The sequence below is a fragment of the Piliocolobus tephrosceles genome, chromosome 13, assembly GCF_002776525.5.
Source record: "Piliocolobus tephrosceles isolate RC106 chromosome 13, ASM277652v3, whole genome shotgun sequence".
Classification (NCBI taxonomy): Eukaryota; Metazoa; Chordata; class Mammalia; order Primates; family Cercopithecidae; genus Piliocolobus; species Piliocolobus tephrosceles.
In genome coordinates, this window is record NC_045446.1 from 85037752 (window position 1) to 85050229 (window position 12478).

The 12478-nt window shown below is 34.1% G+C and overlaps 1 protein-coding gene across 1 annotated transcript in view; it reads right to left on the reverse strand.

Moving 5' to 3' along the window:
• Positions 1-12478, reverse strand: part of SESN3 (sestrin 3) — a 57810-nt gene that overhangs the window by 7681 nt on the left and 37651 nt on the right. Inside the window, exons 3-6 of the mRNA XM_023225675.2 lie at positions 10689-10886; positions 9075-9257; positions 4524-4760; positions 3677-3851 (exon numbers count right to left, since the gene is read on the reverse strand). Of these exons, the coding sequence (XP_023081443.1) occupies positions 3677-3851; positions 4524-4760; positions 9075-9257; positions 10689-10886 (793 nt within the window). The remainder of the gene's footprint in view (positions 1-3676; positions 3852-4523; positions 4761-9074; positions 9258-10688; positions 10887-12478) is intronic.

Sequence of the window (12478 nt, forward strand, 5' to 3'; positions counted from 1 at the left end):
CAAGTAGCTGGGACTACAGGCGCCCGCCACCTCGCCCGGCTAGTTTTTTGTATTTTTTAGGAGAGATGGGGTTTTACTGTGTTAGCCAGAATGGTCTCGATCTTCTGACCTCGTGATCCGCCCGTCTCGGCCTCCCAAAGTGCTGGGATTACAGGCTTGAGCCACTGCGCCCGGCCATGACTTTTTAAACATTTTAAAATAAACAGTAAAAAGTAAGTAGTCAGCTAAATAAGAGAAGTGATCCTAGGAAAAATCTCTATGCATTAATTTTTAACTTAGGAGTCAATTAACACCTGTTTCCTAGACAATTTTTATTCACAGAAAGAAATGTACAAAGGTCCCTCAATCCACAAATACTTTTCTCCTAAATTTATCTTAAGAAGTGAAAATTAGCATTGATTATTAAATCTAAAACTCTAGTTTTAATCCTATCTAAACAAATATTTCAAAGTCTGTACTCAAAAGAAATAGTATTTTGTTCATTATCTGCATTATTCTGCCCCTAAGAAGTAGTTACTGACATAATACAGGAAACGTTCTGTTGCAGTAATGGTATGCCTAACTGAAAAAACAAAAACAGTAAAAGCTAGTTAACCCTGTTACCAAGCTACAGAATATGACACCTGTAGAATACTTTAAACATTTATTTTCTTCAAAAGACTTGAAAAACTATTCTTAGAATCCTTACATAGAATCTGGAATACTTTATAACACTGGTCAAACCAAGACTTTTTTTATGCCGGAAAAAAAAAAAAAATCTTTTTATTTCTATTTTAAAACATGGTAAGTCTACACAAATGACTCAATTAGCTATTGTACTGAGTCTTTTTTCTATATTTTCTTTGTGCAGTCAGCAAATTTGGTACTGGCAATGATTAAGAGTGAAATATGTATTTTTATATGTGTTTAGATATATAATATATACATATGTGGAGGGGGGTATGTATGTATATTGACATTATTTCCTTGAAATAGCCTCTTCTATTAAAATTAGAACATAATTTTTGGCTAAGGTCCAAGATTTGCTAGTCAAAATTCACTTTTGAAGGCTGTAGTCCTGGCTTAAAGTTCCAAGAAGGTAGAGACTGAAATCCAAAGTATATTTTTAATATTTCAAAAGACCTAAGAGGAATAAAACATTGACATTTTTCAAGCTTTAGTTACTTAATGAAGCTCTTAAAATTTAATTTCTTAAAACACAGATACTACTAACTTTAATAAAAATGTTTACATTTTTAGACATTAGTTTACCTAGAAGGTTCATCATATATTATTTTCCTTCACCCTCACCCGTTCTCTCTGGATGAATTTTATAATCAACTTTTAATTTCTGCTCCCAGTTATATGCTGGTAACTTCTAAAATTTTACCTTGACCTTAAAGTCCTCTCCTGATTTCCCATCTCTTCTACACTTTGTATTCCAAGAGTGGTTTGCATACCAGCAGCACCGGCATTGCTTGGAGGCTTGATAGAAATGTGGCCTATCAGGCCCTACCCTAAACTGACTGATTCAACTTCTGCATCTCAACAAGATTCCCCAAGTGACTCACGAACACTGAAGTTTGAGAAGTACTGTGCAAGACATTTCCTACTGGTTGTTTTATAGACATCTCTACTCAAAATGTCCAAAATATGGTAGGTTACATATTTCTTAAGGTTAGCAAGATCCTTACAGTAGGGCCTCTACCTGCCTAACCAGATTTCTCTTTACACTACCTGTTTCATGATGTATGTCCTAACAACAAAGAACCACTTGTTCTTGGACCCAGCATCCTGTTTCCTTACCATCGTGCCTTTGCTCGGGCCTGGATGCCATTCACCAGGTCCTCCTGTGCCCCTCAGTCATTACCTGACTTCCTCACACTCAACTGTGTTAAGACTTATTCTAGAGCCAAGGGTTGCAGGCATTCTTCCTCTAGGTTCCTCTTCTGCCAACACCGTTTGCCTATCAAGACTGGGTTCAGTGCCCTCTTCTAGGCTCATATCTTTCACATTCTGCTATGCGTTACAAGTATTTTTTTGCTACTAGAATGAGAGTGCCCTGAGAGCAGGAATCACACCTTATTTAGCCTTAAAACCTTAGTACCTAACATCATGCTGAAACTCTATGGGGTACTCAATAAGTGTTTGCAGAGTGAATATTAAACCAATAACCCAAACACTAGGTTTCTTTGTTTGGAATTTCCTGCTGACTAGAGGCTCTGATTTTAGTGACAGTAATCTTCAATGGATTAAATTAATTGAAAGGATTAAAATGGTTACTCAATTTGGTAGATACAATTTTTCATAAAAAAGATCATCAGGAGAAATGATAAAAAGGGTCCTTGTTCTTCCTGGTAAAACTGAGAACTACTTATCAATATTTTATGTTTAACAAGTTACGGCTGAAACAATTCTCAAAATTTATGAGATTAATGAGTTTTAAGACAGGCAGTAGTTTTGAAGCTCTTTTTTTTTTTTTTTTTTTTTTTTTTTTTTGAGACGGAGTCTTGCTCTGTCACCCGAGCTGGAGTGCAGTGGCCTGATCTCAGCTCACTGCAAGCTCCGCCTCCCGGGTTTACGCCATTCTCCTGCCTCAGCCTCCGGAGTAGCTGGGACTACAGGCGCCCGCCACCACGCCCGGCTAGTTTTTTGTATTTTTAGTAGAGACGGGGTTTCAGCGTGTTAGCCAGGATGGTCTTGATCTCCTGACCTCGTGATCCGCCCGTCTCGGCCTCCCAAAGTGCTGGGATTACAGGCTTGAGCCACCGCGCCCGGCCTGAAGCTCTTTTAGATCAACAGAACTCTGTTTTTTAAAAATATGTTATGTTATGTGTGATCCCAGCTACTCAGGAGGCTGAGGCAAGAGAACCGCTTGAACCCAGGAGGCAGAGGCTGCAGTGAACCAAGATAACGTCACCGAACTCCAGCCTGGGTGAAAGAGGGAGCTCAGTCTCAAAAAAAAAAAAAAAAAAAAGTTGTGCAGATGGATTACTTTTAAAGGGTTTAAGCTTTGTATGAGTCTATGCTATTTTAATATCATTTACTATGCGGTGCTCAATATCTTTTTGGTTGTAATTGAAAAGTTTCCCTCCTATTTCAGTCTCTTTGAGTGTTAGAAAAACTGTTTTCAGGACTACAGCAAAGAATCTCAGCTTTTACACAGGATGAATTCCTCCAAATTCAATCAAAGAAAATGACCTAAATAATACATTTTTATAGAATTCCAAAGAAATGTAAATGCAAGTGCAGTGTAATTTTAGAACTAATCTGGAAAAGCAGCAGTGTGAGAATAATCTTCCCACACACCCCAGTCACAAAAAAGGCAAAGTTTTTCTTAAAATTTTAACTATTGAAAAAATATTTCACTTATCATTTTAAAAAATCACAAAAGTAGGATAAATTAAATATGCCTATCTAACTTTATAAGCAACTGATCTGCTTTAAGTAACATTTTATCCAGGATAGAGTATGAACTACAAAGCTGAAAGGTCCTCTCAACTCAATCTGAAATACATACATTCAAGGATGAACCAGCCTGAGGGAAAGCAATAGCATGACAGTAAGATAGAAGAGGAGAACTAAATAAGAGAAAGATGATAGCAGAATCATTTTTACATATCCATATGGAAAACACTGAAGTTGCTCTGTCAAGGGTTCTAAGAACAACTAAAAGGCAAAAAGTACAAAAAAGCACCTGAATGAGGAAATGAATGAAAAGTATCTCCAGAGACCACAAAAAGACTTTCTTTCTTCTCCTTTTCAAAACGAGTGCTCATTTCTTCCTGAGACGCCTCTTCATCTTCCGTTTCTTCTTGAAGTCTTTTCATCCTTTCCATTAAGGCCTCTAGCTCACTTAGAGAATCCACAATCTGGAACCAGATAAGATAATGTTGGCTGCTATTCATACTAAAAGTGTTCCAGTAAATATCTCCATCTCCCAATGTCACCTTACTATGTACAGTGGCACAGGCACAGTTACGAAGTTCTTAAGTTGGTTTTTCACGAATTTTAAAGGAAATCATGACAGATTCCAACATTTTCAGAAGTATGATTTTTTTCAGTTATAAATATAAAATTTTCTAAGTATATATGTGTGTGTGTGTGTTTGTGTGTGTGTATAAAATCTAGAATTCCAGCATTTGGTATACATTAAATATTACAATTTAGCTTAAAAAATGAGGGAGCACAATTGTTTTACTTTTTGCTGTCAGATATGTTTTCCATTGGTTGTTCCAGCATCTTATACATACAAGTATATTGTTTTGGGATCTACTGTCCAAAGGGTCTAACATTAAAAGCCTATGATCACTAGAATGCATCACTGTTTAGTCTTCATGATTTGCAGTAATATGAATTTGCTTTAAAAGCCTCTTTAAAATAAATCAGAACTTCAGGTACCAAATTTTTACAGTAATAAAAACTATGCAAAAATATTTTAAGTATATAATATCCTATCTAATTGGAGAAAAATTCTCTCTAGATATTTTTAATATTAGAAGTTCAAAGCAAAAAAGTAAAGAAAAATAGCTAAGAAAACTAACCCCAAAGTTGCCGCCTGAAAGAGATGCATTCTCTATGTTGTTGTCATTAGCAAGATCACAAACGCAGAAATTGTTGACTGATATTAGCGTGAATCCATTGGAGATTTCTGGATCTCTCTCTGGATTGATACCACTACCAAAAACAAAGCTTGCCAAAGCATGATAATGTGCCAGGAGGACCACAGCATGTACCAGTTCAGGCAGAGACCAATTATTTTCTCCAGTTTTGACAAGTTTCTGAAATGAGAAAGCAAATCAGAGCAAATATAAAAATTCTAGAATGCTACAAAGCAATTTCAGTGAAAATCTACCAATTTTCATATATCCATTTAGAGTAACAAAACTTAAAACTCTCTTTAAAAAATGTTTCACATGTTAAAAATATGATTTTGGCCAATGCTCCATTAAAACCATCATACCTAATAATGTAATTACATTGTAGTGTCTTCTAAATCCCTTATTATACAACAGATCTTCTGCTTCCAAAGCATTCTTTATATAGTATGCTATTTTAATGAAATACTTTCAGAGAATCAAAGAACACTGGAGCTTGATAGGACTTTAAAGATTATCGAACAAAACCATTCATTTTAAGGTGTATTGGAAACTTCATCTCACAAAATCACGAAAAACCCCAATTCAACAAGTCAAGTTTCAGTTATCCTTTAGATACCTTCTAATGGAGAAAGATCCTGCAGCAGATGACAGAAATTGTAGAATAATACCTCACATTTGAATAAGAATTTTTAAAATTTCCAAGCACTTTTTCATTTCACTTGACCCTCCAGTTGAATGATGGGATCACAAATGAAGTCATTAAAATCAGTAATTCCTCCACTTTGTCCAAGAGTGAATTCCACCAATTAATCCATCAGGCATTCTTTCCCATCGGTGTTCATTTTCTCTCCCTTTCTCTCTCTCACTCTGTGTGTGTGTGTGTGTGAGGTGTGTGTGAGGGGGAATCTCATCCCTCTCTTTCTCTCCTTCCAAATCTAGAACTTTCATTTGGCTTACTTAGTGGCTAAACCAAACCAAAACAAACAAACAAAAAAACTGCTTTATTTTGCTTTATTTAACTACACACCATATACAATTTCATATATTACCAAAAGCTCAGGGAAAAGAAAAGAAAATCAGTCAAATTCTATCATCCTATGGTGGGGGGAGATAAGGAAAGATCTGTTAAAGAACAAAATTATAGCTAGATAGAAGGAATAAATTCTAGTGTTCTACACCACTGTAGGATGACTATAGTTAACAATAACATACAGTTTCAAATAGCTAGGAGGAGGATATTGAACATTCTCAAAACAAAGAAATAATAAATGTTTGAGATGATGGGTATCCTAATTAATCTGATCATTGTACATTATATATTATCAGAATATCACTATGTACCCAATGGATATGTACAATTATTTGTTAATTAAAAAATAAAATGTAAAAAGTGACCTTAAGACAAAAATATCATTATTACAATCTGTAATAATGTAAATAAAGAGGGTCATTAATTAATAATAAAAGAATATACACCAGAAAAAGATACTTGCTTTACATCTGTATGCACCTAACCTCGTAGCCACAAAATATACTAAATGGTTGCAATATAGACTGAAAAAAATTCTACCACTCTTTTACATATTTTCTTTTATTTTTTATAAGCAAGCAATTATATAGTTATAACCACATATACCTATATTTTTCTGATTTTCAGACATTTTGACAGGTTCATTTTTCATGAGGCCACAGTGTCATATTAATTTTTAAGCAAGGCACCTCTTGTATTATCAATGGATGTATATAACTACTTCTTTCTTATACCATTATTCATATTCTAAATTTGTTTTGTTTATTTGCCTCTATAAACAGCATCTTCATACTATAGTTTTGTTCTTATTTTAGAAACATTTCCTAATGGGATTTTTAGAACAAAGAGTATTAATATTTTTATGATTTCAATAATACTGCCAAAGAGCTTTCCAAAAGGATTGTTACAATTTACAATGCCTTCACTAATCTTTGCAGGATTATCATTAAACCTGTAAGGACAGCCAACACTCACTATCTCTAATTTCTTGCCTCACATTCATTTCTACTTTTAAAAATTCATTACAATCTGGTTTCTTTTTCAAGCAAACTCCTGAAGCTACATTTACTAAGATTACACATGACCTTCCAAATGGCTAAATTTGACTATTTCTTTTTAGTCCTTATTTTATTTGATCTCTGCAGACTTTACATTGTTTACTTTCTTCCTTCTTGACATTAATCTCTCTTGACTTCAACAATTCCACATTTTGGGGAGGGAAGTACACTTGCTACTCTGAGAAAGATTTTTCTCTATTGCTGTATTCCATCCACAATCTTCCTTCCTTGGGCAATATCTCCCGGGATGGGCCATTCATTACTTCAACCAGACCTTTGCTTATCTGTAAACAACTATCCAATTTTACTTTTAACTCACACTTTATCTTGAGTTACAGATCTGTATTTCCTTTAGTAAGTGGGCATCACTTTGTGGATGTCATTATTTGTTGTTGTCAGCCTGTATATGCTCATGGCAGCTCATGTCATGAAGAAGGACACCTTAGTCATTCTCTTGTCTCACCCACTTTCTCCATCCTCACATCCCGTCAGTCACCAAAGTCCTACTTATTTTCATGCAGAATCATTACTATAATCTTACCCTATGTTTCTCCCATGGTTTTAAAAAAATCACCTCTCAGGTGTAGTACTGACTGGTCTACTGCTTCCAGTCTGTACAATCTGTAATTCATCTTCTAAATCACCTAATGTATTTATATTACAACTTGGCACAAAAACCTTTAATGATTCTCAATTCTCTATCATGTTGATCTCCAAGTTCTTGTGATCAAATGTACTTCCAAAAGTAACAGTTGGGAAACGTCCAACCCCAGATATTATGTATATTTATTTGTGAATTTATACACATAAAATATATTTTATATAGAATATAATATGTGTACTGTAATAATATAAAATACACAAATACAAAAATTTAGGAGAATGAGATAAGAATATACACACATACACAAATATTTTGTTAATATTTTGGAAATTTTTCTTGTGTACCTCCTGAGCACTATAACATAACCCTGAAGACCATAACTTTCTGAGAATAAAATACAAATCCTTTAATACAATATTCATTGGGTCATACAATATGATCTCAATTCTTCCCAGTTCCCACCTTACATAAACATCGCTACCCTTCAATCATCTGAAACTGTTGGCTATTCTTCATAATATTATTAAATATTATATTAAATATATTTATAATTTTAAATACTCTATTCTTAATAGAGTAATATTAAATAATATTAAATATTAAATACTCTATTCTTTATTTGAATATTAAATACTCTATTCTTTCTTTGAAATGCCCTGCTCTACTTGAGAACTCCCACTTATTCTTCAAGACCTAGCTCAAATGTTACTTCTTTCAGAAAAGAAACTTTCTGGTTCCATTCTCTTTATTCATACATTCATACACTGTTGTGCTGTGATTACTGTCATTACCCTGTTCTTCTTCTACCCTAGACTCCAAGCAAATCTATGCGCAGGGTCTTTACCCACCAAAGTATCTGGCACAAAGTAATTAAGACACGACATTAAAAACAATGATTAATTCCCCTATCTAGCTAACATATTATCAAATCAGAACATAAATCTAAAGGCAGCATCGTGCTTCACAGTTTCCCAGATACTTCATCAAAATCTGAGAGTATGCAGATTGATAAACACTATGATTGGTTGAAAGGGCAAATAACAAAAATGTAGTCTAACAAGAGGATCCAAAAACCAAGGACATTTCTATGCATTAGGAACAGATATTTTAAATAACAAAGATTTCCACTGATAATTTAGATGATAGTTTCTATCTATTGAATAGTTACCATGTGCCAAAAATAGTGCTAAGCATATTGAATAATGACCTCACCCTGTAGGCCTCAATGGAAGCACCTTCAGAAATACAAGTACTCTTAGTTAATCACGACAACTCTATTTCTCGTCTAAGCTCTAGTTTTAAAAGGCATTTAAGCATTCACACACCAGCTGGCAAATCACTATTTTATTTGCAAAATCATTTTTTGAGAATCTACAACTTATGAAATGTTAGAACTATAAAAAAGTTTAAAACTCATTTAATCTAGCTCCCTCATTCTGTAGAGGAGAGAATTGAGACCCATAGAAGTTAATTTACTAAAAGGACACAAACTTGTAACAGAGTACAGACTAGATCCCAGGCATCCTATCATGCTAGTGTATTTTCTTCAGTCTATCTACTACTTAAAAATAGAAACGAAATTTTCTCATAGCCATTCACCAAAGTATTTGTACAAGATAATTAATGATTACTTAAAGAGGAGAAGTATTCATTTGTGCTTAAATTAAACCCACTGACTTTCTAAACTTATCTTTTCTACACATATTAAGACACTATTATTTATGTTCCAAGTTCCTAATATACACATATTTAAAATTAAGTCCTAAGCAAATTCCTTTTTATTGCAAAGAAACACTCAGTACCTGAATGTGCTCTTTTGTGATCAGCCAAGGTCGGTGTGCTAGCAGCTTATTAATTTCATTAAGATTTTTCAGTCTTTGTGGCACATATTCCAAACCATTCAACCACTCAGCAATACCTCCAGTCTTTAAAAATTCATCCACATGCATGTTTATTAAGTAAGAACACTGATGTCTAGCTGCAGCCTGAAGCACAAAGAAAAACATTCATTGATAAAAGAATCACAGTAGAGTTTCATTCCACTATTTCTAAACAAATAATTCAGATGGAGCTAATGATTTTTATAGCCAGTACCTCTTTTCTTACAGAATCTCTTTTCTAAAACATCCGTCATAATGATGTAATAGATTCAATACATGAAGCTGATTACATGTATAAGCAAATAATATCACCTGAAGCCAGTCATTTCCTTGTCTGGAAGTTGGTATACCTTAAGCCACTTTCTAGCTATGAATAGGAAATACAGGTCCATTTCAATATGACAAATATACCTACTACATTCTACTTAAAACATAATAAAATCTCATTAACTTATATTCTAATAACTCAGGATTCATCCTAATTTGATTACTTCTCTTATCCTCTTTAAGATAAATGTGACTTCAGTCATATTTGTACACATCTTCCTACTCAGATGACATGGAAGCTCACTGACCCTTTTCTTCCTATGCAGTCAGAATCAGCCCTCAATTGACCTCTCTTTTCCTCAGGGCTGCTTCTCAGTAAAACAGTATTATTTTATTCTTTCTATTCTCTACATCTTATTTTTCCGTATTTTACAAGCATTCTAAGTCTGCTTTCAGCCTTACTGTCATCAAAACCTTAAGCTAAAATTACAGCCTCAGTGAGGTTCATCATTCAATAAAACACGGAATGTTGTTTTTTGTTGTTGTTAAAAGTTCAGTAAGACTATAAAAAAGACAATCAAATCAAACGTGGTCAAACTTAATCTGCTAACTCCTGGCTAGTTATGCCAGCCCTGTCAGCCCAGTTTCTTCCCCAACTTCTCCACATATATAGCATTTTCATCATGTTCTTGTTGTTCTTTTTCTCCATTAAAGTCCAACACACACACAACTTTATAATTCTCCTCCCTGACCTCTATTGCCTGTGAATAACTAGTTAACCAGTTTGTAATCAGAACTATACTTAGAAGTGTTATAATTCAATTCAAGAATTCTTCTCTCATTCAGATTCTCCATGAATGCTGACTGATACTTTCCTCTTACTTGGCCAAATTAGTGATATTCTTTAAGTATAAAATTACTAAGAAAAATGTCACAAAAAACTTGTGCTTTTATAAAAACAAGATATCAAGAGCAAAGACAAAACTTGTGGGGTATTACTTTGCATGCTATAAGCATCTTTATTTGTAAGAGATTATGAAAAATGATTTTACTGAAAATTAAATTAGAAACATTCAGTGCATTAAGTGGCTTAACATATTCCAAATGTATCCAAGAAACTTGGTATCCAAAAGGCTATAGGCTTCTTCAATTCTTATGTTCATAAATTATACTTAGCTCTATACACACACATGCACACACACCTATTTTGGAAGGGAGAAAGAATAAGTGAGGAAGGTGTTATGTGAATATAGGAAAATAAGTACCCACCATTATTGCAATATAGTGCCTGTATGGTAGAGGAAGGGGACCATCCATGCGCAACATGTAAAACTGGCTCCGCAAGAAAGACTCCAGGTACTGAGTGTGCAAACTCATGACCTGTGTGATGTTGTCCAGACGACCGGATGTAGAGTATTCTTCCACAAGAAAGTTAGTACGTTCATCCACTGTGTTTGCTTGGACAACCTTATAACCAAGAAACACAAAACAAAATGATTATTGAGCCATAAATACACCCTTGGTTTACATAAATTATGCCACTATTGAAGCAAATGAATATTCATTTGATATTAACAGACACAAAATTATGCAATTGCTCATACTGGAAACAGAAATAAAAAAAGAAAGCACCAGTCATTTTTGGCTCTGGTACCACAATTTATTAAACAACAAATGTTAAATTATCAAACATTATACACACAGCTACGAAAATGAAGAAAAGAAGCTTCCATCTGTTTTGCTAGGCATATTAGGCAGATTTTTCAGGGCCCATTTGCCTGGCCATTGTCATACCAATGTGTGGTAAAGCACAAGCAGCAGCATCTGATTACATACATTTAAAATTTCATTTATTAGCCTATGAAGATAAGCACATCATTTTTAGACAAATATTTTCAGTCTAATCCTTTGCTTGCTTTTGTGATTCAACATAAAAAAAGCTTTCTGAAGTCTTTTCAGGGACAAAGGAATATATAATAATTTGTAGAAAAGTGTTAATTGAAAAATTAACGAGGACACTAGAATACTGTCATTCCTATTTTGAGCCTAACAATAATAATTACTAAAAACAAGGCAAGTTATTAAAATGGACATTCTTCATCCTAGGAAATCAAAAGAGTTGTCTCAAAAATAGATTATTTATATATAGCTTCATACACAATGACAGTTTGGGCATCACACCAAGAACTGGCTCTGAAGGTGTTAAGAGTTTATTAGCACCCTGTAGAAAGACTCAACACTGTTGGAGTTAATGGACATGAGTTGCATAATTCTAGGAGTGGTTCATTGTTTATTTGTATTTCAGAATTGGAGTTCTAGACTTATTTTAGAGATAAGGAAACAGATTTAAGATTAAATTCAAGCTCATGCACTTTATTAATAGCAGAGTCTGGTCTAGAATCCAGATTCCCTAACGCCCAGACTAACAGTCTTTCCAAACATCCACACTGCTGTTAAGAAATTGTTTACTCTTCAGAGCTGGCTTCACAGTCTGAAAAATAAGTATGCATTATACAAAGGTACTATTGACTTAGGGAAATTTAACCCCAAAGGAAATACAATGTTTGAAAAGTATAAATTGTGAGGAAATGTTAATTACAATGGTGTAACTCATTATGGAGTCAAGTATACTTTGATTTGCTCACTTCCTCACCATTTTGTCAACTACAGGGACCAAGATAGTTACAAATATAATGGGATCCAGATGAACCACATATAATTAGAAATAGAATATTTGTTATTTTTGTTTTGCTTTCCCCAGCAGAAGTTTCTTCTAACTGGATGCCTAAGATATATTAATAGATTCATATGATGCAATAGATCCTAAAAACCAGATTATCCTCCAATATATACTGTGAAAAATGACTGTGCTTCAGGAAGTCTTTATATGTAGTAGGCATATACATATAAAGCTATCTGAGGAAAAAAGGCATAAGCAGGGCAGCTTCTCCAGTGCATGGTCCTCACCCAGATCAGCTATTGTTACTGAGCTCCCAAAATGTTACTGTCACTTTGGATTTGCACTTAGGTGGGAAGGTCACTAAAAAGGTGATCTGATG